Source organism: Cyprinus carpio, chromosome B17 (genome assembly GCF_018340385.1).
Source record: "Cyprinus carpio isolate SPL01 chromosome B17, ASM1834038v1, whole genome shotgun sequence".
NCBI lineage: Eukaryota > Metazoa > Chordata > Actinopteri > Cypriniformes > Cyprinidae > Cyprinus > Cyprinus carpio.
Genome location: NC_056613.1, coordinates 485,264 through 513,241, shown reverse-complemented (window position 1 = coordinate 513,241; position 27,978 = coordinate 485,264). Strand labels below are relative to the sequence as shown.

The 27,978-nt window shown below is 33.7% G+C and overlaps 2 protein-coding genes across 3 annotated transcripts in view; both read left to right on the top strand.

Moving 5' to 3' along the window:
• The first annotated feature begins 973 nt into the window (after positions 1 to 973).
• On the top strand, positions 974 to 13,839 carry spint1a (serine peptidase inhibitor, Kunitz type 1 a). 2 transcript variants are annotated; one of them, XM_042743143.1, is made up of 11 exons: positions 974 to 1,260; positions 2,658 to 3,106; positions 4,624 to 4,781; positions 5,910 to 6,051; positions 8,058 to 8,228; positions 9,336 to 9,377; positions 9,480 to 9,611; positions 10,436 to 10,486; positions 11,700 to 11,870; positions 12,336 to 12,395; positions 12,894 to 13,839. In XM_042743143.1, exons 2-11 carry the CDS (start codon positions 2,701 to 2,703, stop codon positions 13,082 to 13,084), a joined length of 1,524 nt encoding a protein of 507 aa, XP_042599077.1. In that variant the 5' UTR covers positions 974 to 1,260; positions 2,658 to 2,700; the 3' UTR covers positions 13,085 to 13,839. The 2 variants fall into 2 exon arrangements, with proteins under 2 accessions (XP_042599077.1, XP_042599078.1); XM_042743144.1 differs by having other exon boundaries at positions 1,067 to 1,260; positions 2,698 to 3,106.
• A 581-nt stretch (positions 13,840 to 14,420) lies between these two features.
• Positions 14,421 to 27,978, top strand: part of LOC109108580 (pleckstrin homology domain-containing family G member 3-like) — a 59,084-nt gene continuing 45,526 nt past the window's right edge. The window contains 2 exon segments of the mRNA XM_042743142.1: positions 14,421 to 14,670; positions 27,537 to 27,599. Coding sequence (XP_042599076.1) covers positions 27,551 to 27,599 — 49 coding nt within the window. The 5' untranslated portion in view covers positions 14,421 to 14,670; positions 27,537 to 27,550.

The following is a 27,978-nucleotide window of genomic DNA, read 5'->3' as shown; positions in this document are numbered from 1 at the left end:
ACTTTGTAGAAACCTTTAAAATTGTACGTTTTGCTGGTTCATTGCAAAAGCAACAGATGGCTACAGCAACCACAACCCGGTCAGATGTTTAGGTGGTTTTTCACAGTGCTGTCCCTGCATGTTTGTTATATATAAATGTAATTTTTGTTCTACATTTATGTTGATACTGACTGGCCATTTTGTCTAGCTGATTGCTATTGTGTATCACTTTTTAGATATCCATATTAACAGTTGTCTGTGAAAAGTCAATAATGTAATACACAGAAAAAGAATATGCTGATTTGTGTGCAGTGTTGGGGGTAACACATTACAAGTAACGTGAGTTACATAATCAGATTACTTTCTTCAAGCAACTAGTAATTCATTAGTTACTTTTTTTAAATAAATAATGACAGCAACTTTGTTTCCCATCTATTGACCGACAGCTCTCCTGTCCTCATGTCAGGCCAGATGAGAAATAGTAACGCATTATTTTACATAAAAAGTAACGAACTAATGCAATTAGTTACTTTTTTAGGGAGTAACGCAATATTGTAATGCATTAGCTTTAACCAACGCTGTTTGCATGTATAGAGTACATTTATATTTGTAGCAATGAGTACTGGAAAATTTTTACATGTAAAGAAGTCAAAATAAAAAAGTAAGTAAGTTAAAGTAATAATTTTTAATAAGTATTTAAAGCACACACATCATTTGAAATAATATATCTGTTGTATATTTGGCTTTAGACTTGATTTTTCAACACCAGCATTGAAGTGTCTGATGAAACTGCAGATGAAAGTGCTTTGTGAAGTCTGCGGTGAATGATGCATCGGATGAAGGAAGTGAAACGTTTCTACATGCTTTGACACGGACACTTGATAACGAAGTGAAACATTTACAGAAACATTTTAGCCACAGACTTAGTGCGTCTGCGGTAAGTCGTGTCCTGTCTAAACAGTGTGATGTTGTCAGACTCAGACAACAGACTTTAGAAACCGAGCATAAAAAAATAATAATTTCCCCAAGCATGTAAATGAATGCAGTTTAGTGCGAGGGGGCGGAGTCTGGCTGGCTGGCGCGTGACGTCAGCACTTCCTGCTCGCGCAGGTATCTCGGTATCGGACACACCTCACCTGTAGATCGGGATCTGACTGCCGCAGTTTAACTCAGAATCGACGACGCATTTCCATCGAAACGCTTTAAACGACGCTTTATGTCTGGCTAACGAGGAGTTACACCGTCTTGGAGGAGACGAACACTTGTAGAGCTGTTTAACAGGTAAGAAGAGAAAATGTTTCAGCGCAAAACCAAACATCTGCTGCGTTTTTCTCCGGCGGCCTTTTAATGTTTACGACTGAGTAAAGCTGAAATGTTCGAAAAGTTTCGCTTTTGTGTCACATGAGATTGAACGACATGTCCTATATACATAATTCGCATTACAATATTTCACTGAAGTTGATTAAAGTCTCTAAAGGGGAGAAAATTACTTTATTGGTCAAATTGTGTAAAGTTTACTAAACTGACTTTAAAGTGGGCGTTTTTCTTATATGTAGCCTGTGATATTATAAACTTATTATAGTAGATGATACATGTATTAAAGTTTAATATTATATATTGATAAGCTAGTATAATCTTCTCACGTTGATTTTGAGTTATATAGGCTGTAGGTCGATGTAAGGTTATTTATATATTATATATTTTATTACTATAAATATTTATAAGTTTTAATGTTTTGTCTCAATCATTATAAAGGGATTTTACTGGAGGGGTTTGTTATTTTGATGACTTTTTAACAAAATAAAATGGATTTGTTCATTCTTTCAGCTATATATAATATAAATATTAATGGGAAATGTTAATTTATTCAGATTTTCTCTTTCTATTCAGATTCGTCTTTTACTTTAAACTTTGTTGACTTCTTTTTAATTGTTTATGTTTATATATAAAATATGATTTGAAAGTTTTTTAATCACTCCTTTATGTATTCACTCTGGATTTAATATGCAGACTGTTTTATAAATATTATTTGGAAGTTTTAATGTTTTCGCTTCCTTTTCAAATGGGTCTTAAATCATTGTTAAAGGGATTTTACTTTAGATTTCGATCTTTAGATAAATTTTTTTTTTTTTTTTATAGATTTATAAAGAACATATAAATAAAAATAAATATAGCTAGTAAAATGACTAAATCCGTATAATATAAATCAATATAAATATTACTTGTATCTTTTCATTCTCATTTTGAATCATCTATAAAGGGGTTTAACTGGAGGTTTTGTTCTTTGGAGAACGACTCCTTTTTTATTTCTTTATTCACTGGATTTATTAATTATACCAACTATATATTACTGTATACATAGTTGGGTAGAATGATTAATATCCATGTACGTATATTTAGAAGTTCTACTGTTTAAAGTTTTCTCTTTCTTCTCAGATTGGTTTTGAATCATTTATAAAGGGCTTTTTGGAGGATTTGTTTTTTGGAGAATGACTCCTTTTCGAATCTTTGTGTGTTTATATGATTCTTCCTTCCAGCTAGGCCTTATATATATATATATATATATATATATATATATATATATATATATATATATATATATATATATATATATATATATATAAGTCTTATATAAGTTTTATTTGTAGGTTGTAATGTTTAAAGCCTTCTCTTTTCAGATTGGTTTTGAATAGTTTATACAGGCTTCTGTTCATTCAGAGAATGACTCCGGCTCGGCTCTGGTTCTTCTGGACCGCGGTGGTTTTGCACATCTGTCTCCAAGTGGCTCCATCAGAGGCTCAGGATGAAGGGAAGTGCATGGATAAGTTCAGTCTTGGCAAAGAAGATTTTGTGTTGGACGCAGATGAATCTGTGAAGGAAGGGGGCACGTTCCTGTCTTCTCCTCGAGTGTCTCGGCCTGAAGACTGTGTTCTGGCCTGCTGTAATGATCCGAACTGTAATCTGGCTTTTATAGAACATGGAGAAAATCCCAAAAGCATCAGCTCGTGCTTCATCTTCAACTGTCTTTACAAACAAAAGAAAGTCTGCCGCTTTGTGAGGAAGAATGGCTTCAGGAACTACGTTCTAATATCAGTTTTTAAAGATTACCTTGAGCAAAAAAATTCAGGTGAGCGGCAATTTTGTATCTGGAGACATTACTTCCATTACTTCCAAGACATTACTTTTTCTATATATATATCTATATATATCTATATATATATATATATATATATATATATATATATATATATATATATATATATAGTCAACAGCTGTGTTTTTAAATCTATTTTGTATTTTTTACGTTGTGCAACAGGTGCAAGGTTTAAGGGAAATGACCTTAAATGTGTCTAGAAGTCTGATGTACTATTACTCTGAGTATACTCAGGTTTATCGTTTGCAGTGTTTTCAGGTTTGTCCTGTGGAGGAAATACTCCTGGAAATACTCATGCGTGTCCAGACCTGCTGAAATCTTCTGAAGTGTGTCATTGTTTTGTATTTTAGCCGGTTGTAGTAACTAGGAGCGTAGGAACGATTTCAGAAGATCGACACATTTAGGACCCCATGAAAAGCCTTGACGGGTTTATTGTTTATAGTTATAGAAATATAAAAAAATAAATATAATGGATTAATTTTTTTTTTTATTTCATTTTCATTTAGTTTAATTTGATGGACTAAAATAGCTAAAATTAAAATAAAAAATGTATAAAAAACTATATATAAATATTTAAAAGACAAACAAAAACTAATAAAAATGGCAAAAACACACGACAAAATTCGTAAAAATTTAACTAAAATTCATAAAAAATGGAAATGATAAAACTAATTCAAAATACAAGTGAAAACTATGTTGCTTTTAATATTTTTTAATGGATCGGAGCTGATATGAACTAACAACTCCAATTGTATTTTTATTAACAAAAATCAATAAAGATGAATAAACATTGTAACATAAGTAATGCTCATTGTTCGTTGATGCATTAAATATTAAATATACCCATAAAAATTCTAATAGCATCTCACTGATACTAAAATAATAAGTGTTTTTTGCATTGACTGGCAAGACATATTACATATTTAATACACATGATATAGCCAGTAGCATTAATATTACATCACAACCATCTGATTGACAAACAAAAGAATACCCTCTAAAGTTCAAGATCAGTTGTTTTGCTGTTTTTATGGAAGAGAAAGGCTGTAAATTAAATGCACGTTTCTTATAAATGTTTATTTTGTCATGCTTTTAGAGCACAGTAGTAAATAGACATGGAGTAAAATTCACAAATTCAGATTTCATGGAGTCTTAGGAGTTTAAAAGGTAAAGATTTTCCATGAGCTGAATGCAAAAACGTGTTAATGTTGCTGTTGTGTTTCTGCACCCTTGATATCAACCGTGTAGAATCTTATCATTTAGTGTCCGTATATTTTAGTCTCAAACTTTCATTTCCTCTGCATGTTTTTAATAGTTCTTCTACCTCGCCGTATCTACTGATCTCTAGTATACAAGATCCATCTTGCAGTGTTCTCTCATAAGCTCTGGCTTGTTTACTCGCTGTCGTTCTTGGCATCTTGTGCAGTTCCCACCGTTATCGTTTCGTATTGCATAATGTTTCATCGCGGCGGTGTTTTGATTTCTTCCAGACGTGGAGGACAAACCTCCAGTCGCTGTCGCCGGGCAGGACAGAGTCGTTCAGCCCAAAGAAGATGTGACTCTGAACGGCATTGAGAGCAAAGATGATAAAAAGATCGTAAAATATGAGTGGGTACAGGTGTCTGGAGACCCGTCTGCAGTTGTGACGGTGGGTTCAGATTCATTATTAGAATAAGAAATCCTGAAAAAACTAATTGTGCCTATGTATGACTGTTAAACTTCCCTTTTTTCTTTAGAATTTTACTTTTTTCTTTTATTTGATGCCTTAATGTATAAGGCATTATAAAGGTAATGCATCATATATTTTCATAAATTATTGTAATAAAAGTATAAAATAATTGTAATAATCTATTAAAAGTTAACGTGCATTTTCCAGATTCCTTGCTTCATACTTATAAATAATAATCTTTATATGAATTATAATGTATAAAACAGAAGCATTAAAATATATTATAACTGTGCTATAATTATAAGGTATTATAAGGCATAATTAATGCATTAAAATACTTTAATATTGCATTACATTAATGCTTAAGACAAGTAAAGCATTACCGATATTGGTTGAGATCGTTTTTTTTTTTTTAATGAATTATACTTTCTAAAGGTGTAACAAAGCGTAGATGAGTATAATAATGTAAGTGTGGTTAAAATAATTGTTAAATAATTATTCAAGAGTTCATACAGTGTGTTATTATAAAGCAAAATTAATGCATTATAATATTTTTATAATGCATTATATATAAGACTTCAAGTAAAGCATTTCTGATATCGGTTCTTTTCATGCATTTTAATGAATTATACTTTCTAAAATTGTAACAATGAAAATATGAATATTATAATTGTATATTATAGTTAATGCATTCAAAATATTGTAAGGTATAAATAATGCATTAAAATATTTTTAGAATTGTTTATATGTAAAGGCTTTAAGTAAAGTGATACCGATATTGTTTTAATGAGTTATACTTTATAAGTTGTTACAATGAATAGATAAGTATTAAAATATATTGTAATTAATGCAATAGTAAGTAAAATACTTTTTTAATGCATTATACTGTATATAATAATGGCTTCAAGTAAAGGTGTAACAACAAAAAAATATATTATTAAATAACTGTAGGTATAATTATTAATGAGCTCATACAGTGCATTATAAGATGCATTACAGGGCATTATTAATGCAATAAAAATAATCTATCATGCATTGTATGCATAGGCTTCAAGCAAAGTGTTACCGATATTTCTTTAATGTACTTTTATTTACTTTTTTTGTCAGAAAGGGCATTTTGAGGATTCAGTGACAGTCTCCAATCTTTCTCCGGGGATGTATAAGTTCAGACTCACGGTCACAGATGACGCTGGTCAGACAGGATCAGCCGAAGTGTCCATTTTGGTCCTAACACCAGAACAGTCACTCCGTGAGTACTGTACATGAAAACACATGTTGTGTGTTTACTTCATTTGTTTATTCTTTTTTTTTAACCCTTCAAGCACATTAAATGTTAGTAAAGTGTCTACTGTTAAAGTTCTTGGAGGATAAAATGTCAAAATTTGACTGAAACAATGTTACATTTTCATTCAGTGTAACACTATTTATGTAAAAATTCAAACAAGATACTTATTCTGAAGTGTGCGTATTAAAATATATAAAAGAATAAGGGAGCATATTAAATTTCATTGTGTTTTAAATTAGTAAAGATTCTTACTGACAAATGGGCAAGACCTAGGATAATTGCAAATTTAAAAAATGTGAAATTGCAACTAATTAAAGTAATATGTCATAAATTGATTTTTGTTGTAAATATGCCTGATAAGATTGTTACACCGAATTACATTTTAGTGGGTCTCTTCTGTAAGTCAGGGAAAAATGTATGATATTTATTTTTTGCTCAGAAAAACAAAAACAAATTTGCAATTAAATTTGAAAGCTTTTAAATTTTTTACACTTATCGTTTTTATGCTTAAACCCTTTTTTCGTCTGTGACCCATGTACATAAGTGGGTCAAAAACCATGTTCTCAAGTTCTTTCCCGTATGTGTCATTATGATATTAAAAGCAACAGCTTTCATTACAGTTATATTTCATTGCAGTCATGTTCTCTGATAAGTGTTTCTCAGACATTTAATCTGATTTATCATAATGAAATTCCTGAGATGAGTTCTGGTCCAACAGGTTTTGAAGCGACCTTAAAAATACATGGATTAACCATTTACCAGGATTTGTCAGACTTAAATGCATAAATGGTTTCATTCTGTTAACCCAGAATGTGCTTTTCTGTTTTCCTCATACTTCCCATTAAATGACGCTTTGCCTGGTCGAAACTCTCAGATCAGCAGTTTAATGATTTATTTTCAATGGAAAGGATTCAGTTTTAGTTTTGTGACCGATTGCCTGATGTTTCCTAGTTTTAGCAGAAACAGGAAACCCCTTGAGCTGCGAGTGTGGATAGTTTCTTGAGTGTTTCACAAACTGGCGCGACGGGTTTTGCGACGGGAGTTTCACAGAGAATGAGGTTGTTCTGGTCACTCAGCGTTTGTGAAACAGCTCTGATCTGGTCGAGCCGTCAAATGTAAATCTAAAATCCATATGAGATGAGACCAATTCTATTAGTTTTGATGCGGAACAGATATTTACATGACTTTGTATTGATTTGAATGAATTGCATTTGCATTATTTATAGTGTTTGGTTTTGCCGCCCTGTGTTTAAAGCGCAGTGTTTGTCTCATCATTGATGGCGATAAAATAGTGTGATTAAATATTAATAAATGTTTTTCCGAGACTTGAATGCATGTTTATCAGCAGCATCTGTAACATGCAGACAGAAACACACACACACACACACAGTGCACACAGAAACATTATTTATTATGCTAAACCAACAGCGTTCGTGTTTTGTCTTCTGTTTTAAAATGCAAGAGATAGTTTCAGTTTTCCGTTTAAATGAGCGTTCATATTTCACATACTGTAGTTCATTCATGCACACGATTATGTAAATGAGCTTACAGTATGGGAATCGACTATAAAATACATTCAGCATTGTGTTTCGTGACCTAACAACACATGCATTATTTTACTAAAGTGACGTTATATTCGTATTTCCTTGCTTTTTCACATCATCACTGTTATTGAGTCATAAAGCAAGACTTAAACCTATCTTGACCTATGCATTCATTGATATGACATTCGATACTGATATTAATTGAATTGTTGCTTTAATGTTAATGTTTAATGTGTTTTGCACAATGGTTTAATTTTCTCATGCAATTTATCATAGAAGCAGCAGCACAAACACGTGCTAAAGCATTACTTCAGAAGACTTTAAATCTAGTATTGCATGCAAATGATATCATGCTTTTGGTGTTTTTTGTCTGTGTGGAAGAATAAATAAAATTGTATTTAAAATGCCAGTTTTTTTTCCCATCAGATCACTGTCTGGTGCCGAAGAAGGAGGGTCCGTGTCGAGGCTCTTTTCCTCGCTGGCACTACAACGCCGTCACGGAGAAATGTGAGCAGTTCAAGTTTGGAGGCTGCAGACCAAACCGCAACAACTACCTGGCGCTCAACGAATGCATGAACGCTTGCGACGGAGTTTCAGGTATTGAGCTTTTTATGATGCATGCAGATAAAACTGTCAAAGTGCAAAAAAACTAGTAGAAATCAGTAAATTAAATATACTGCAACATGGTTATTATTGTGCATAAAAGTGTTCATTTATTTATTTAATGAAACATATGTTAGCTATATAATGCAAAATAACTTTTATCGTATTTTTTATTGGTTTATAATAATATTCTAAAGACTTTTGCAAGTAAATGTTGTAAAACTAAATATGTCCGTCTTATTAAAATGCAACCCTATTCCAGCCTAATTTAGCATTTCGCAGACGCTTCGGATAAATATATCATAAATGTATTTAAATCGTTGACATTAGGGTTTACCAGTCATGAAGCTTTGGTAGTTTTTCTTGCAAAATAAACCAGATGATTATTAAAATGATTTGTGACAGATGCCAGTAAATTAGAACAGATAAAATTTAAAAAATAGCTGAAAATAGTAATATAGGATGACTTTTTTAAGTAAAATTATATATTAATATTTATTAAAATCATATATTATTGTATATTCTGCAAGTAAAATTTTTTACTAATTAAATTAAAGGTAATGCAAGTGTTTATTTAAACAAGCGTGAAGCGTATAATATAATACTTTTACCTTACCTTTTATAGGTTTATGATATACTTATTGTGACTTTTTCCCAAGTAAATGTTGTCTTTATTAAAACATAACCCTATTTTGACCTGAATGCATTTACTCATTTATCAGACTCTTGTCAGAAATGTATTATTATGTGTTTAAATGTTTATCAGTCATGAGGCTTTGGGTTTTTTATTCTGGTTCTCGCAGAATAAACCAGATGATGGTTAAACTGAACTGTGTCAGATACTTCAGGCTGTTTCTTCTTATGAAACTGCATTAAAAGCATGCATTGCCAGTGATGTTTTGATGCATTCAGAGCAAGCGGCTCGTTCAGAAATCCCGGAATTATTCGTCAAGTCTGTCTCTGCATGCTTTTTTAAAAATAATCGACACTTTGTTTGATATTTCATTGCCTTGTTTAATAACACGAACACATTTTTAAGAGTGACTTTACAAAAACGTTCTCATGTGCTGCTGTTTTAACATGAAATATTGTCTTTTGCAGCTTCTGCTAAACCCCCGTCTGGAAGATTAGGTCCGATCTACGGTAATAGTAATCCCATGATTCCTGATGATTTCATCTGAATTAGTGTCTGGAATATTCATGTAGGCACTGACAAGTGAAATCCTCTTTCACACACACACACAGCTGAGGAGTGTGACGCGGCTTGCGGTCCGGATCATTTCTCGTGTTCGAATAGATGCTGCATTCAGAAAGGGCTGGAGTGTGACGGGGAAGCGCAGTGCGGCGACGGCTCGGACGAGGCGGAGTGCTCCAAACGTAAAAACATATGATACATACACATAATACAAGTATTCAAAAAAACCAAACAATCAGAAATAAACATGTATGACTTCATGTCTGCTGAAATGCCAAGTTATCTGAAGTCATACTAGAGTTTTGTTTTTTTGTTATTGAGCTTTTGACTTCAAGTAAAGTGCATCAAGTCGTATGTAATGCTTTTATGCGGCTTTATTGTCAATTTTGATCTCCTAAGCAAAAAACACTTCCATTTGTGTCCCTGGAGCACAAAAGCAGTCTTAAGTCTCTGGGGTATATTTGTAGCAATGGACAACAATACATTATATGAGTCAAAAATATAAATTTTTCTTTAATGCCAAAAATCATTAATATATTAAGCAAAGATCATGTTCCATGAAGATATTTTGTAAATTTCCTAACATAAATACATAAAAACTTAATTTTTGATTAGTAATATGCATTGCTAAGAACTTCATTTGAACAACTTTAAAGATGATTTTCTCAATATTTAGATTTTTTTGCTCCCTCAGATTCCAGATTTTCAAATAGTTGTATCTCAGACAAATATTGTCCTCCTAACAAACCACACATCAATGGAGAGATTATTTTTTCAGCTTTCAGATGATGCATAAATCTTAATTTAGAAAAATTGACTCTTATGACTGGTTTTGTGGCTCAGGGTCACGTTTAGTAAAGAACATACAGGATTGAGTCTAAGAGAGTAAATGATGACTGTCCCTTTAAATGTACTTTATTAACGGATTGAAATAAAGTTCAGCTCATTTATTAGTTTTATGTGTGATTGAGTTGATTAATTTATGATTTCTTGTTTGTCTGTTCAGTGGACACTGAGTTTCGTCGATTGCTGAATATTCCTGTGGACAAAAGCAAAGGTGAGTTATATTTCATATTTTTAACTTGAAACTTTAAATATATCTCGCTAAGTGTTTATTGATTATAATTTTATCTTGAAAAGGTCATCGCTGTATTTCTTTCTTTTTTTTCTTTTTTTTTTGTTATATGCAAACCTAAATATTATTGAAATATTTTTATTTTAATTTAATATAAAAACATAAAAAATTGTAATTATTATAATATAAATTATAATATTTATTCATATGATATATTACAATTTTTTTTTTTTGAAAAAATTATAAAAAAAACTCATCATTTGTATTTCATTTGCATTTTACTTTCTGCTGATAATTATAATATTTATTCATATGATATATGCAGACCTTAAATACATATTTTAAATGATCTTCAATAATCTTTAAAAACCATATTTATTCATATGATATATGCAGACCTTAAATACATATTTTAAATGATCTTCAATAATCTTGAAAAACTGATTACTGTATTTCATTTTGTTGCATGCCATTTATACATCTTTAAAAATTATAATTTATCTTAAAAATCCTATTACTGAATTTCATTTATATTTCACTTTCTGTCATTATACACGCAAACCTAAACCATTTTAAACATGTATTGATTATAATTTTATCTGGAAAATCTTGTTCAGTGCATTGTGTTTTTTCACATCATACGTTCTCATATTTATTGTTTTATTTTTGTGAAATTATAATTTTGTCATAATATATGTCCCTGCAGCACAAAAGCAGTGTTAAGTCTCTGGGGTATATTTGTAGCAATAGACAACAATACATTGTATGGGTCAAAATTATAGATTTTTCTTTTATGCCAAAAATCATTAGGATATTAATTAAAGATCATGTTAGATATTTAGTACATTTCCAATCATAAATATATCAAAACTTAATTTTTGATTAGTAATATGCATTGCTAAGAACTTCATTTGAACGACTTTAAAGATGATTTTCTCAATATTTAGATTTTTTTGCTCCCTCAGATTCCAGATTTTCAAATAGTTGTATCTCAGACAAATATTGTCCTCCTAACAAACCACACATCAATGGAGAGATGATTTATTCAGCTTTCAGATGATGTATAAAATTGACACTTAAGACTTTAAGCTTTTGTCCTCTAGGGTCACATATAATACTGTTTTAGTGCCTCCTTAATATTAAATTCATTGTTAAAATGATCATGAATTAATCAGCGATGTCTTGACTCTTCCAGTTCATTGCGTGGAGCCACCAGTAACGGGATCCTGCCGTGCAAGCTTCACTAACTGGTATTACAATCCATATGACGGGAGCTGTCACCGCTTTAACTACGGCGGCTGTGATGGGAATGAAAACCGCTTCAAAACGGAGGAGGAGTGCATGGGGTCGTGCAATGGAGTGACTGGTAATTTTAACTTTATTATTATTATTATTATTATTGGTAGTATTTTATTATATGAATTCTTCATCCGTGTATGTATTTCCAAAGGCTGTTGTGTGTCTATAATCTGAGGACGGAGAACTGCAGACTTGGCAACATTGATATTAATTAATTAAACTTCCAAAGGCTGTGAAAATGCGTGCAGATGTTCATACGAATGCATCGCTGAAGAGAACCGACTGTGTTCAGAAAAGTTTCAGTGGCATTTTCATAAAAGCAGTGTTTATGAGTGCAAGCAAACAGCGCCATCTACTGGCTCTCATTTATTTAGCAGGGACTTTCTCCAGCTGATTTCATCTTTTCTCATGAAGTAGCTGTTTGCAACTGTTTTAAAATCATATTTCTTAGATGTTGTTCATAGCTGGTCACTGTGTCGTGCAAATTAAGATTAAGAAAACGTAAGATTGTCATGTTTGTTTGTTTTTTCAGAGTCGGACGTGTTTGCCAGGCGAGCTCAGTTTCAGAAGCTAGAAGGCTCGAGCGAAACCGGTAACGCTGGTTATATTAAATATCATTCCTTGCATGCTTTCCTTTAAAAGATGAATGTTGAGTGTATGGGAAATGAATCATAACTCTAACCGAAGTATGCTCAGTGTCTGTTTCAGGGAGATACTCTTATAGTTTATATTTGATTTATTTTTAGTTCTTTATTTTTTTTTTTTTATTGAAGTTAAGATGCATTCACTCTAGGAACCACCATAACAACCAATTTACATTTTCTTCAGAAAATTTACATATATATAGACCTTAGGTCTATATTCCTAAGTGTTCATAAATTAGAACAATTTAAGTTTGGATAGTGCACTTTAATGCCTATTTAAAAAAAAAATGGGGGGTAACAGTTAAAGAGTTAAACTAAATGGCAAAAAATGCACCTTGCATGTGTTTTTTTCTGTAGTTCTTTGCATTGCTTTATAGTCTGCTGTTGTACCTTTGCTGAGGAATCCAGATGCATTGACGTAACGTGACTGTCGTGTCTCTGTTCAGCTGCAATCGTGATCGCCATCATCCTGGGCCTCGCCATCGCCGTCCTGCTGGTTGTTATCGCATGCTGCCTCCTGAAGGGGAAGAAGAAGCGCAGAAACACACATCAGCACGTGGCCGTGAACGGCGGACACGTGCGCACCTACGAGGATTCAGAGAAACTCGTCTACAACAGCACAACCAAACCCATCTGAGCAGTAACTCGGTTTAACCGGACATCTAACCGCGCTGCTCGAGCGCGACGTGAAACATGAATTTGTACATGCAATAATTATTAGATTTCTTCACTTGTTTTGAGCAGACCGGCTGGTAACTGCAGAAAGGTCATTTCATTCGCTTGTTTTGAGTTCGAAACAACTTTTATTACCAGCGGCTTTTTCACTTCTCTTATTTCTGTCCTTTGATTTATATATTAGTTTGTTGGATTTCGCTCAGGGGTGAATATGTGTCGGATAATAAAGCCAGTTTTTATGAGCACAAATAACTAAATCACGATTCTTGAGCCATGTACTTTTATTTTGCAATACAGCTGTGCGAAGACTGGATTGTTTTTGTTTTTATTTGATACGCTGCCTCTCGTCAGTTAATTTTAAAGGCGTGTAAACATTGCATTACTATCTAGAAATTAGTTTAATATTTTAGTTTGAGATGTGAGGTATTGATTTATGGTTTTTTGTTGTGTATACTCTTTAATTAGCTACATTAGGAGTTTTAATTACATTTTTGTTTTTATGTTCTTTTTTTTTTATGACTATATATAGTTTCGTTTTTTTAGTAAACGGATTCAGAAATGACATTTATGGTGAAAAATCATACCCCCATACTGCAAACTTGTACATAGACTTTTTTTTTGTTTGTTTTTTTGTTTTTTAAGTGTATTAAAAACTTGCCTGATGTGTAAACTGTTAATCATGGACAGTCTCAATAAAACTAATATGTACAGACTGTGTGTGGATGGTTTTAAATGTGATTATTTTATTTTAGAAACAGGAGCTTGTGCTATTATTTGACCCGCAGATGGCACCATTTATTCAAAATGAGAAAACTTCCAATGAAATTTAAAGTGTTACTGTTCTCCTCGTGCTTTGTTTTAAGAAAAATGTCTTGCTGAAAGAAAACTTTTAAAGTTTTTAGACTTGAAGGGCGTGCAATTAATGACAAAGGATTCTATTTTTGTTTTTATACGCTTAGAAAACAATTATTTAAATAAATATTTTTAAGAAACATGCACACATTTGCAAATACAAATATCTTAAATATATTAAATACTGTGCCTGCGTCCCAATGTGCATACTATCAACCCTAACCGCCCTAATTAGTATTTTAAAAAAAATACTAATATCAGATTTTAGAAATTAGGATGAATAGTATGCGGATATTAGACGCAGGCTGTGATTGGTCCATCATGACAGCGCTGAGAAAAGTAACACGTATTACGTCACATACGGCGCTTGCTTCGTCATTAAATAATAATTTGCAGCCGAACAAAAACACTGAAATTGTTTGTATATTGACTTAAAACCGCGAGGTGAACATTACAAAATTGAAACATTTTTGTTTCGACGTTTACAACAAGTTTGTGTCGCGAAGCCCCGCCCCCTGAGTTTCTGTGGTTTAATGCAGCGGTGTTTGAGTTCAGGCTGAAGTCAGTCAGTGCTGCTGCGTGAGAAATGATCAAACTGAGTCTCCCAGACCTGCAGCCGGTGAAAATCATACACACATAAATATCTGAGAGGTGCGAATGAACTGCAAGCGCCTTAAATAACGAGGAAATCAGTCGGTAAGTGTTTTAGTCTTCATTTAAAGACTCAGAACTGTTGTTTGTGGTGCTTAAACGATTAAAGTAACGTTACTGGAAAAAAATATGTACACAGTTAAAGCTGTTAGATGTGTTTTCTTAGTTTTTAAAGACACTCTGTGTGCATTTTAGGAAGTTTGCGTGTGTTTTTGCTGTCCTCGGGTCTTGTTTTGTTGAAAACAGACGCATGTTGTTATTAATGACATTTAGGTTATTATTAGTTAAAATGTTTCGGATGCAATCTTGCAAACCATGTCACAATGACCTTCAGTGAATGATATCAAGATACAGATATCTTGTAAAACATCTTTACAACTTCAAAACATTTCAGTGAAAATTCTGAAATTATTGTTAATTGTCTACTTGTTTCTTTTCTTTGCTGCTTTGATGAAAAGTTCACAAGTTTTTCAGATCCATTTTTAGTTTTGGTTTCTTGGTTCTTTAAAGCAGAGCCCTTTAAAACCCACTCTGTAACCTTTTTAAGTTGCTGTTAAGCTTGCATTAAAACCAGATGCATGCAGATATAAACTGATATTTTTTTGGTCTGTGGATGTTCTGCATTCATCAGTAGTTTCTTTTTTCACCAGTTTCATTCATCTGGATGTCTTGCATGAAAACTGACATACTGAAAGTGTCTTTGTACTCTGTAAAGAGAGTATTTGTCTACGGCGCCTGTACTTTGTTCTGGTTTGGACTTTTAGCGCTTTGATTAACAAATGATGAGGTGTTGATTTAGTGAAATAATTGTACATCTTATCTGTTGTATATGACCCCGAAATGATGCTTGTGTCGGTCCAGTGAAAGCATTTTGTTTGCCTATTTGTGGTTATGGATGACATAACACTTTTTAGCATTTCCCACAATTGTGGAAAACTTGGAAATATACGGGATTGTGTTTTCCAGGCCTGGAAAAGTCATGGAAACTAATGAAATCCTAAAAGTCATGGAAACTAGAGTGAAAGCTAGTTTGGAAGCTGAGCTCTGCTGTTAAATCTATTATGTTTTAAAGCTTGTTTCGGCCATGGAATAAAAAAAAAATGAAAAGGTAATTGCAACCTTTTAAATTTTTTTTTCTTCCAATTCTGAGATAAAAGTGAACTCGCTCACAACTGCAATTTTATAACCTCTAACTGTGAGATTTAGATTTAGAATTCCAAAAGAAAAAAAAGTCAGCATTGCAAGATGTAAATTTAGAATTCCGAGAAAAATGTCAGTGTTGCAAAAGAAAAATGATGCAAGACATTAACTCGCTTACAATTGCAACTTTACAACTTGGAATTGTGAGATGTAAACTTAGAATTCAGAGAGAGAAAAAAGTCAGAATTGTGAGATGTAAACTTAGAATTCCGAGAGAGAAAAAAGTCAGAATTGTGAGATGTAAACTCAGAATTCCGAGGGGGAAAAAGTCAGAATTGTGAGATGTAAATTCAGAATTCCGAGGGGGAAAAAGTCAGAATTGTGAGATGTAAATTTAGAATTCAGAGAAAAATGTCAGTGTTGCAAAAGAAAAATGATGCAAGACATTAACTCGCTTACAATTGCAACTTTACAACTTGGAATTGTGAGATGTAAACTTAGAATTCCGAGGGGGAAAAAGTCAGAATTGTGAGATGTAAATTCAGAATTTCTCGCAGAAAAAAAGTCAGAATTGTGAGATGTAAACTTAGAATTCCGAGGGAGAGAAAAGTCAGAAATGTGAGATGTAAACTCAGAATTCCGAGAGAGAAAAAAGTCAGAATTGTGAGATGTAAACTCAGAATTCCGAGAGAGAAAAAAGTCAGAATTGTGAGATGTAAACTTAGAATTCCGAGGGAGAGAAAAGTCAGAATTGTGAGATGTAAACTCAGAATTCCGAGAGAGAAAAAAGTCAGAAATGTGAGATGTAAACTCAGAATTCCGAGAGAGAAAAAAGTCAGAATTGTGAGATGTAAACTCAGAATTCCGAGGGAGAGAAAAGTCAGAAATGTGAGATGTACACTCAGAATTCCGAGAGAGAGAAAAGTCAGAATTGTGAGATGTAAACTCAGAATTCCGAGAGTGAAAAAAGTCAGAATTGTGAGATGTAAACTCAGAATTCCGAGAGAGAGAAAAGTCAGAATTGTGAGATGTACACTCAGAATTCCGAGAGAGAGAAAAGTCAGAATTGTGAGATGTAAACTCAGAATTCCGAGAGAAAAAAAGTCAGAATTGTGAGATGTACACTCAGAATTCCGTGGGGAAAAAAAGTCAGAATTGTGAGATGTAAACTCAGAATTCCGAGAGAAAGAAAAGTCAGAATTGTGAGATGTAAACTCAGAATTCCGTGGGGAAAAAAAATTCAGAATTGTGAGATGTACACTCAGAATTCCGTGGGGAAAAAAGTCAGAATTGTGAGAGAGGAAAAAAGTCAGAATTGGGAGAAAAAAAAGATATTAATTTAATATTCAAGGCATTAACTCGCTCACAATTGTAAATTTCTAACTTGGAATTGCGAGATGTAAACTCAGAATTCTTAGATGTAAACTTAGATGAAAAAAAATAGAATTGTGAGGTTAAAAAATATTGCAATTACCTTTTTATTTTTTATTCTGTGGTGGAAACATGCTTCCACATACTTATGGACTAGATGTTGAGTAAAACATTTGTGCGCACAGTATTTATGTCCAATTTGTTAGAGAATCAAACTCTTTTCACTGATCATTAAAAACACATCAGTGAGCCACTAATTATTTACTCACCTGAGAGTTTATTAGTTGTTTATTAGTCATTTACTTTTATTCTCCATTCATTCCGTTTCCCAGCACTGCAGACTCTCACGGTTCACGCTCTGGTCTTCACGGGCGTAATCAGACACGCTAGATGTTTTTAGACGGGGTCAGTGTTTTACTTTGACTTTGTCAGGGTTAAAAGTCCCCAAGGGAACAGCGTTTCTGGGGTTATTTGTCCAAGTAGAAGTTTAACAGCTGAACGCTGAATCCTGAACGGAGAGATTTATGGATCTCCAAGAAGAAGCTCTTTGTCTGTCCTTTGTGACGGAGCTCCAGGCCTGAATCTGAGGGGTTTGAAAGGGTTCACGTTTAAGACCTTCTAGGAAAATGAGTTTTAAGGTACTACATGCTTTTTAGAAAAGTTCTGTGCCAATAATATGGGATCAGATGTTAATAAACTTTATGCACTTTATACACGTTAGTACTTTATAATCATGGTTGAACGATATGTTGTGAAGGCCAGTATAACAGTCAATATTTGGCATTTTTTTTAATAATTGCATCAGCTTAACACATTTTTCTATTGGGAAGATTGTTAAAAAAAAAAGATTAATTTTTTTAAATTATTTATTTCTAATTTTGTACATTTTATGTAAAATAAATAGAAGTTACTGATATATTGCCAAGGCAAATATATTGCCCATTATCTGGCTTTTTTAAATTGGCCTTTTTTTTAATATTGATTCATTTTTCAAACAATTTATTTCTAAAGTAGTCAATTTTATGTAAAATAAACTATAAGTGACTAATATATTGCCTAGTCCAATATATCGGCCGATATTTGGCATTTTATTTAAATTATCACATGAGCTGTTTTTTTTTTTTTTTTTTTTTTTTTTACATGGAGTTACATTTTCAAATTTAGCTCTAATTTAGAAGTTTTAAGTTTTTTTTGCAGTACATATTATTTCCTATCTTTAAATAGAATATTATGAAATAATATATCGGCATTCAGCCACTTTTTTTCTCCAAGATATCGATATCAGAACTTCAAAAAACACACATCAGTGGATTATGAATACTTTGATAACCATTATACCCAAGATTTCCATATTTGCATTTCATGCTATTTTCATAATATTTAAATGTACTTGAAACATACCATAGTATATATAAACACATTACCATGTACCATATCTGAGAAAACAGTGCTACCATGGCATGTTTTGTTACTTTTTTAGTTAGTGTTTTGATTTTCAGTTATCTTCTTTGCTTAATATAGACTTACGTTTATAAAGCCAGTGGAAAATTACTTTATTTTTAAACTCTTCACATTCTGTACTAGTTGGGAATTTTTCAAAAAGTGGAACATTTATGTAACATTTAGACATTTATGGATATGGAGTGTTCCCAAGATAAATAAGCATAATAATTGTGCAGTTTTAGGAGTCCGGAGCCTCTAGCTAACATTAGCAGCTTAATGTCTATTTTCTATGTCTATATTACAAGCGTATTGTGTTTGTTTGAGGTGCATGTGAAAAGGGAAGCTGCACGAAATGTGTTTCTGCTTTTCTTCAGGAAACAGTCATTGACCAATTAGGCAGCTGGCACAGGTCCATGTGCACCGTGTGTGTGTGTGTAATATTTATTGATAGAGCTCACTGGGTGCTTGTATGGGAAGATGTCTTATCCCACCATCTCTAAACGGCTCGTAAAGAAAAGGAATTTAACAGGAGTTTGCAGAAGATGAGTGTGATTAGTGCATTCTGAGAGTCAGACGATGCATGCTGAGATGGAGAATGAAGATGGAGATTGATGTTGCATGAAATATTTTAAAAATAGTATGTAGTAAAAGTTTCAGACAGTAATATATTGTGTCTTCACAAAGTGTATGTTGATTAGAAATAAATACAGTTATTTGCATTGAACCAGTTTTGTTTAAACATCTTGACACTTAGCAGATCTAATAATGAGTCAAGATAAATGTAGTTTATATCACCTGGTTTGTTGATCATGCAAGGAATGGAAGGTCAAGTCTATTGTATCGCACTGTGCATTTAGAAAAATGTAAAAATGGACAAACAAATCAACGATGAGTTTGTTTCTTTAACAGATTTGGAGAAATGTAGCATTGCATCAGTGTCTCAGCAATGGATGCTCTGCAGTGAATGGGTGCCGTCAGAATGAGAGTCCAAACAGCTGATAAAAACATCACAATAATCCACAAGCAATCAATTAACATCTTGAGAAGTCAAAAGAAACAAATCCATCAAGACGTTTTTAACTTCAAATTGTTGCTTGGTCCTTAATAACGCTCTGTGCAGATTTCTCTCCTGATTAAGAACCGACCACTTTTTCACTGGAGGAAGCATTATTATGGATTATCAACTGATGGTGATGATGATAATGATGGATTAGTTTCATCTTTTATCTTCTCCAGATGTTAACTGATGGACTGGAGTGCTGTGGATTACTTGTGGATTATTGTGATGTTTTTATCAGCTGTTTGGACTCTCATTCTGACGGCACCCATTCACTGCAGAGACACTGATGCAATGCTACATTTCTCCGAATCTGATGAAGAAACAAACTCCTCTACAAGATAAAATCTGATCTTATGTGTGTTTTATAAATGTTTAGACTACTGTCTGTCTCTCTGAAACAGTGTTTTGAAGCGTGAGACTGAGGTCAGCCAAGATAAACTGCTGAAATAATAAAGACTGTGTCTCTGCGCCTGCCTGTCAGTGATGCATTTTCATGTTTTTGTACACCTCCCGTCTGTCCCTCAGGCCCGTGTTACTCCAGTCATCCCGAGGGTTTAGTCCCGCAGACAGTGTCGGGTCGTGGGGTCAGCGGCGGAAGAGAAAGGAGTATTTTTAGGGAGTGCTGGGAGCGTTTGGCTTTCGGAAGTGTTTTAATTGAGGAAGTAATTGTCGCCCTGTGTTTTAACTGTGTGTGAGAAAGCTGAGGGAATTCAATAGGGAGGCTTTCCTATGCAGCTGACAGCCATTTATTTATGGCTGAAGAATAAATACACAGTGATAATGAAAGAGTCTTCTGAGTCTGGAGACTGTCATTAGATTGTGTCTCATGCGTCTATGAGAATGAATGTTTCTAAAGCAGATAGTCTTAATGTTTCACACAACTATTTCGATTTATCTTGCATGGTATCAAATATCCATCTCAGTGGATTTTCTCAAGATGAAAATTTCATTGCATGACTTCAGATGAGATTTCAGTATCAACCTGAGTTGAAAAAAAAAAGTCTAGGTTACGTATGTAACGAATTGGGAACGGAGACGTGACTGTGACTGACGAATTGGGTATCTCCCCAGAACACACCAACCACCTAATATTAACAACAAAAGAAGCCAGTGAATGTTGGCATGCAAGCTTTGCATCGCGCAGCCTGCCCAGCATCGCGGGTATATAAGGAGAGCGCGTGCAGTCGCACATTCAGTTTTTTACTGAGAAGCCAAGACGGTGTGCTTCAGCCGTACAGGGGTGGTACAGCAACTGTGGCGATGGGACGTAACGTCTCCATTCCTTCCTTCAGAGAACGAGGGTTACATATGTAACCGAGACGTTCCCTTTCAGTCAGTCGCATTCAATGTTACGTCAGTGACTGATGAATTGGGATCCCTATAAAAACACCACTGTTGCTGACCCCCTACATTGCCCTGCAAAAGGTGGCAAGTCCATCCAAGATAGGACAGGGCTTAGGCATAGGTGTCCGCCACTGCTATTCCAACCACTGGGATATTGGATAACACTGGGAAAGTGTACTCAAGTGGGTGAACGCAATGGAAGCCACATCCTGCGTAAAGGAGGTACTATGTGGAAATTACACATGGACTGGCCGTAGGGCAGTGCTACATATGGACAGTCCCTGTGGTAGACTCCCCCCAGCCATCCTGGGGTGAGATCAGTCTTGCAGTAGGGCAAGGTTCGTCGCAGTACACAGTACACTCCTGCATCACACCTGGGTCAGAACTACCCTTGTGCAGCTGCTTCAACGCCTTGGCCTGGCAGACTTGCAGGAGGGCCATGGAGTGCAGACAAGAACTTACAAGCCCTGGACGGGAGGCGTGGATTACCCAGCCAGGCAGCAGCGCTCTGCGGGCAAAGCTGCGTCGCAATAGTGCGCTCGACTGGAGGGATCTCCACATACCCCTTAGCCATTGAGGGTGAGGACGGAAGAGACACTAGCTCTGTTTCGGGCAGAAAAAAGTGCCCTCCAAGATCTAGTGACCTCTTCATGCACTTCCGGGAAGAATGGAACAAGGGGTGGATGCCGAGAATTGGCGTACGGCACCCATCATCCAGCCTGGAGCGCTCGGGAGATGGAGGGGGTTTCCATTGCAACCTGACGCTCTCAGCAGCCCGGGAAAGCATAGCCGTCAGCTCTGGATCTGACTCTGCCAACGCCACCTTCCCTGACGGAAGCAACGCAGCCGGGTCTTCATCCCCAGAGCCTAGCTCATCCCCCGATGCAGTGATCGATATTCGGTTTTCCGCTGGCACTCCGAACAAGTTGCTAGGCCTTTACCATACACCGAAGTAGTCCTCCACTGCTTTGAGACAGAGAAGCTAGATCGGGGTGGACTCCCCATCGTTTAATAAAGAGGAGTGTCGACCGCAGCATCGCGATGGTTGTGTCCCCGCTGTGAGGACATGAGTCATCCACGAGTGCTGCCTCGGCGAGCTCAAAGCCCAGGCACGAGATGCAGTGATCGTAATGATCAGACAGAGCCAGGAAGCGACTGCATCCAGAAACGCACGGGTGTAAGGCCGTCAAGTTTTTTTAGATATTGCTATTTTAGGTTTAGAGTGCTGAAGTGCACAGGGGAGGGCAAAGCATGACCGCTGTTTGATAAGCTGCAGCATGCCGTCGAAACACGGAAAGCAGCAGCACTGGACCAGCGAACCTCCGCTAACGCACCGTAACACTAACACTCTGAAAAACTCTTGTTGAACACTTCATTTTCAACCATGAGCGGCTGGTTTTCTCATGATGTCACATGTAATAAATGCAGCTTCGTATCAGTCTTCTAACTGGGAGGCTGGAGGATCTTTTGCAATACTTGCTTTTTTAGCCATCGTTGCAAAATTCTCTTTGGGTGTTGCTTTATTTTGTAACGTTGCTTCCTACAACAACAATTCAGATGGATTCTTAATAAAATTAATTTTCAGTATTTAGAGAGATATTTGAACCAGTGCAGACTAAGATTAGGATTGTCAGATGTAGAAATTTGCACCCAAATTGCAAAAAAGATCAGCTGTATTTTGAAAAAGTTGAACTCTGTTGGAGACATACGTGTTCTAAAGTTTAGGGTCAGTGAGATATTTTTATTTATTTATTTTTGTTTTTTTAAAGAAATTGAGTACTTTCAGCAAGGACACATTAAACTATGGAAGCTTCTTTTCGCTAGGGAATTAAAAAAAAAACGTAATTGGGACTTTTAATCTCACAATTTAGACTTTTTTTTCATAAAAGCTAGTATAAAATGTCAGAATTTGTTGCAATTAATGTCATTAGGGGACACTTTATATCTCGCAGTTCTGAGTTGATTTGAAATATTTGAAATATTTAGCAATTCTAAATGTATATATTTTTAAATTCTGAATTTATATATCTTGCAATTCCGAAAATTCTGAAAAAAGTTACAATTATCAGATAAAAAGTTGCAATTACCTTTTTAATTTTTTTATTTATATATATTTTGCAGTTCTGAGTTTATATATCTTGCAATTCTGAGTTTATATATTTTTCAATTCTGAGTTTATATATCTTGCAATTCCGAGTTTATATATCTTGCAATTCTGAGTTTATATATTTTTCAATTTCAGAGTTTATATATTTTTCAATTCTGAGTTTATATATTTTTCAATTCCGAGTTTATATATCTTTGTAATTCCGAGTTTATATATCTTGCAATTCCGAGTTTATATATCTTGCACTTCTGAGTTTTGCACTTCTGAGTTTATATATCTTGCAATTGTGAGATTATATATCTTGCAATTCCGAGTTTATGCACTTGCTTCTGAGTTTATATATCTTGCAATTGTGAGTTTTATATATCTTGCAATTCCGTTTATATATCTTACTTCTATCTTGCAATTCTGAGTTTAATATCTTGCAATTTATATATCTTGCAATTCCGAGTTTATATATCTTGCACTTCTGAGTTTGGGTTTGCACTTCTGAGTTTATATATCTTGCACTTCTGAGTCTGAGTTTTGCACTTCTGAGTTTATATATCTTGCAAATTGTGAGATATATCTTGCAATTGAGTTTATATATCTTGAATTCTGAGTTTATATATCTTGCAATTCCGAGTTTTATATATCTTGCATTCTTTATTATATATCTTGCACTTCTGAGTTTTGCACTTCTGAGTTTATATATCTTGCAATTGTGAGTTTATATATTTTTCAATTCCGAGTTTATATATCTTTGTAATTCCGAGTTTATATATCTTGCAATTCCGAGATTATATATCTTGCAATTCCGAGTTTATATATCTTGCACTTCTGAGTTTTGCACTTCTGAGTTTATATATCTTGCAATTGTGAGATTATATATCTTGCAATTCTGAGTTTATATATCTTGCAATTCTGAGTTTATATATCTTGCAATTCTGAGTTTATATATCTTGCAATTCTGAGTTTATATATCTTGCACTTCTGAGTTTATATATCTTGCAATTCCAAAAATTCTGAAAAAAAAAAAAGTTAGAATTATGACATAAAAATGGACATTTTTATCCCATGGCAGAAACACGACTGTTTCCAACATTGCTAATGCGTTTCTTGAGCAGTAAATCATTATGAAAACAGATGAAACTGTCTTTAATGTTAAGTCCTTGTTAGATGGATCCATCTGTCTTTAATTAGAGGACAAATCCCAGACCTGGATGTGAGGGTCAAGTTTCGGTGAGCGCGTTTTATCAGCTGTGGGAACAAAAGCTCTCCAGATGGACTTTGACTCGTGTTCCGAATCAAATCGACATTTACATGCCAGCACACTTCGTCTGTTTACAATGCAAAGGATGCATTTGAATAGAATAGAGCAGACTGCAGTCATTCCCGTGTAGGGGTTGGTCATGTGTGACACATACAGTCTGATCTCTCTAATGCTGCATCCCTGTGAGATACGCTGATCCTGATGTAAGTCTGTTATCCGCTGTGTGATAATGGTCCAGACGGTCTCGGCTGTGATCTTGGCTCGGTCTCAGCCGCACAGCTGTCAGTTCAGAGGCAGAAGCAGCGATTACACTGAGAAACAATGTGTGTTTTAATCCTGGAGGACTCTGGTGGCTCTGATCTCTGATCCTGATGCTCTTATTAAAGACGGAGACTCGGAATCCGCTCACAAACGCTCTCCACACCATTACAATCAAATTAGTTCAAGATTAGTGAAGACGTGTGAGATCTCAAGCCTGTTTTTGACTCAGAAAACAAGGATGTTGAGTAGAAAAAAATAGTAATACCCTGTACAGGGCTTTGTTTGAAAGCCGAAAATGTTTTACTACATTTTAGAAGATTAATTAAATTGTTAAAGTTGTATGCATTATTTTGATTACCATTTGTTTTTGCTAATAAATTTGTTATCAATCATGAAACAGAATCTAGAAAATAGAAACATATTTCAGAAAATCTAAAAAACTTTTTCTGTAAAATCGAAGTAATATTTCATAGGGCTTTTATTGTTAAAATTGTAATAAATAATTAAATGTATACTTTTTTTATCCAATTGATTAGACCTCCTTTTGTGATTTATTAAAATTTAATTTAATTAAAAAAAAACTTGTCAATAAAACTGTTTTTGAAAGATTTGGTAGTGTGCAGGATTTTCTATTTGTTTTTTAGTTTTTTTTTTTTGCTTTTTTGGTCTTTTTATCCTAAGTGCATATTATCTGTAGGTGTGCAACGATTGATTGTGAATTGAATAAAAAAATCAAATTGAATAAAGAAAAATGGAAATAGAATCCAGAAAATGTGAAATTAAAAGTATTTTTGGGGGAGGGGTGGAAAACGCATTTCATGGGGCAATATTATTGTTAAAATTGTAATAAACAAATCAATTGTTAAATGGTTATCAAATTGATTAAATATCCTTTTGTGATTATTAAAACTTTATTAAACAATCCAGAAAAAAATTAAAAAATAAAAATTCTGAAACAATAAAATGCATTTCATGGGGCAATATTATTGTTAAAATTGTAATAAATTATTAAATTGTTACATTTTTATTTATATTTATTACGCATTATATTGTGATTTATTCAAATTTAAATAAACAATTAAAACCGAATCAAGAAAAACAAAAACATTAAAATTTCTGAAAAATAAAACACATTTTATGTTGCAAAATTATTGTTAAATCGTAATAAATTATTAAATATTTATTGCATGTTCTTTTGTGATTTATTCAAATTTAAATAAACAATTAAAACTGAATCCAGAAAAATTTAAACAGACAACACAGAATATCTGAAGAAAAAAATTAGTATAATAATATATAAAATTGCCATTTAATTTTTTAATTTATATAATTTAACTTATTTAATTGATCGTATGTGTGTGTGTGTGTGTGTGTGTGTTTTTTTTTTTATTTTTATTTAACTAAACGATTAAAGTGGAATCCAAAAAAAAAAAAAAACTGGAAACACAGAATTTGGGAACAAAATAACATAGAATTTGTGGGAATAATCAAAGTGATTTCATAGGGCCCTGTTAGTGTATTTTCTGAAGTTTCCTCGTGTACACAAGCTGCTGGATTCAGGGCCGTGGGTTTTGGCTGAAGGTAAACAAACAGTTGAGTTGAAGTTTCGGTTGGGTTTCAGTGCTAAAGTCCTGGTGTCTCCTGTGCGTCAGACGCTGGCGAGCGACTCGAGCCAAACACTGATTCACTCTGTCGGATGGAATGGCTGGAATTTGCGTTCGCTGGACTGATAAGACGGCAGTGTGGAGGACAGATCCGGGGGCAGCTGAATGCACATTCATCACACTGCACTGGCACAGCAGAAAACAACCTTTACACAATATTTGTCCAAGGCACGGCCGTAGTTCGGAGATCTTAGAACTGTTTGTCAAACAATGTTTATTATTTGCGATGGTTTGTTCAGTTGATCTTCAAGTGCTCATGCCATCTCTGTTCAAGTCTGTATTTTGTTCAAAGTGAAGTGAAAACATTGCATTAAGAATACAAATGCATATTAATGATCAGTCAAAAGTTTGCTCACTATTTCTTTGCTATTAAAAAAAAAAAGATTATAAACCCATATGTAATGGAATATCACAATAGAAATACACTAATAATAATAATACTTTAATTATTATTATCATCATCATCGTGGCTTATAAAGCCATACGTTATGGAATATCACAAATGGAAATATGCAAATAATAACAATCATTATTATTGTTATTAATACTACTACTACTCATTATTATTATTATTATTACTATTATTATTTTAGTAATCCATTTGATTAGACATCCTTTTTGATTATTAAAATATAATCAAACAATTAAAACTGAATCCAGAAAAAAAAAAAACAAAAAAAAAAAAAAAATAATAAAAAAAATAAAGCCATACATCATGGAATATCACATTGAAAATATGTGAATAATAATAATAATAATAATAATAATAAAGCCATACATCATGGAATATCACATTGAAAATATGTGAATACGTTATAGAATATCAAAAAATGGAAATATGGCATAGTTGCTATTATTGTTATTAATATACTATATTATTAATAGAATTATTATTAATATATATTATTATTATTATTTTAGCCATATTTTAACTGAATTGTATCCCAAATGGAATGCATCTAATAATGTGTCTGTGTGTAAATATAATGTCTAAAAAAAAACTGCAAAAAAAAAAATGCAAAAAAAAAAAAACAACACATTGAAAATATGTGAATAATAATAATAGTTGCTATTGTTGTTATTATTATTAATAGAAATATTATTAATAATAAATGAAAAACATTTTTTAAGATGATGAGAATTCAGTCCAAGCTTCTGATCAGTCGTGTGGTTAACTTCTGAAGAAAGTCTGTCAGTACAGTATGTGTGTGTGAAGTCAGATGTGTTTGTGTTTGTTCAGGTGTTGAGTTTTATTTGTGTGTGTTTCAGTGTTTGAGAGGGACATGAGAGAAGAGTCCGTCTGCGCTCACAACAGCAGCCTGATGGGAGAAGGTGAGAACATCTGTCATTACTGACCGCAGACCAGTGTGAAACCCTCTCACTCCACTGTAATGGAGACACACAGGTCACAAGTTTGGGGTCAGCAAGATATTTTTATTTTTTAAGAAATTAATACATTTATGCATCAAGGATGCTTTAAATTGATGAAAAGTGACAGTAAAGCCATTTATAATGTTACAAAGGATTTCTATTTCAAATAAATGCTGTTCTTTTGAACTTTCTATTCATCTGAAAAATAAAATGCTTCACGGTTTCCATTAAAATATTGTGCAGCAAAACTGTTTTCAACATGAATAATAATCAGACATGTTTCCTGAGCAGCAAATCAGTATATTAGAATGATTTCTGAAGATCATGTGACACTGAAGAC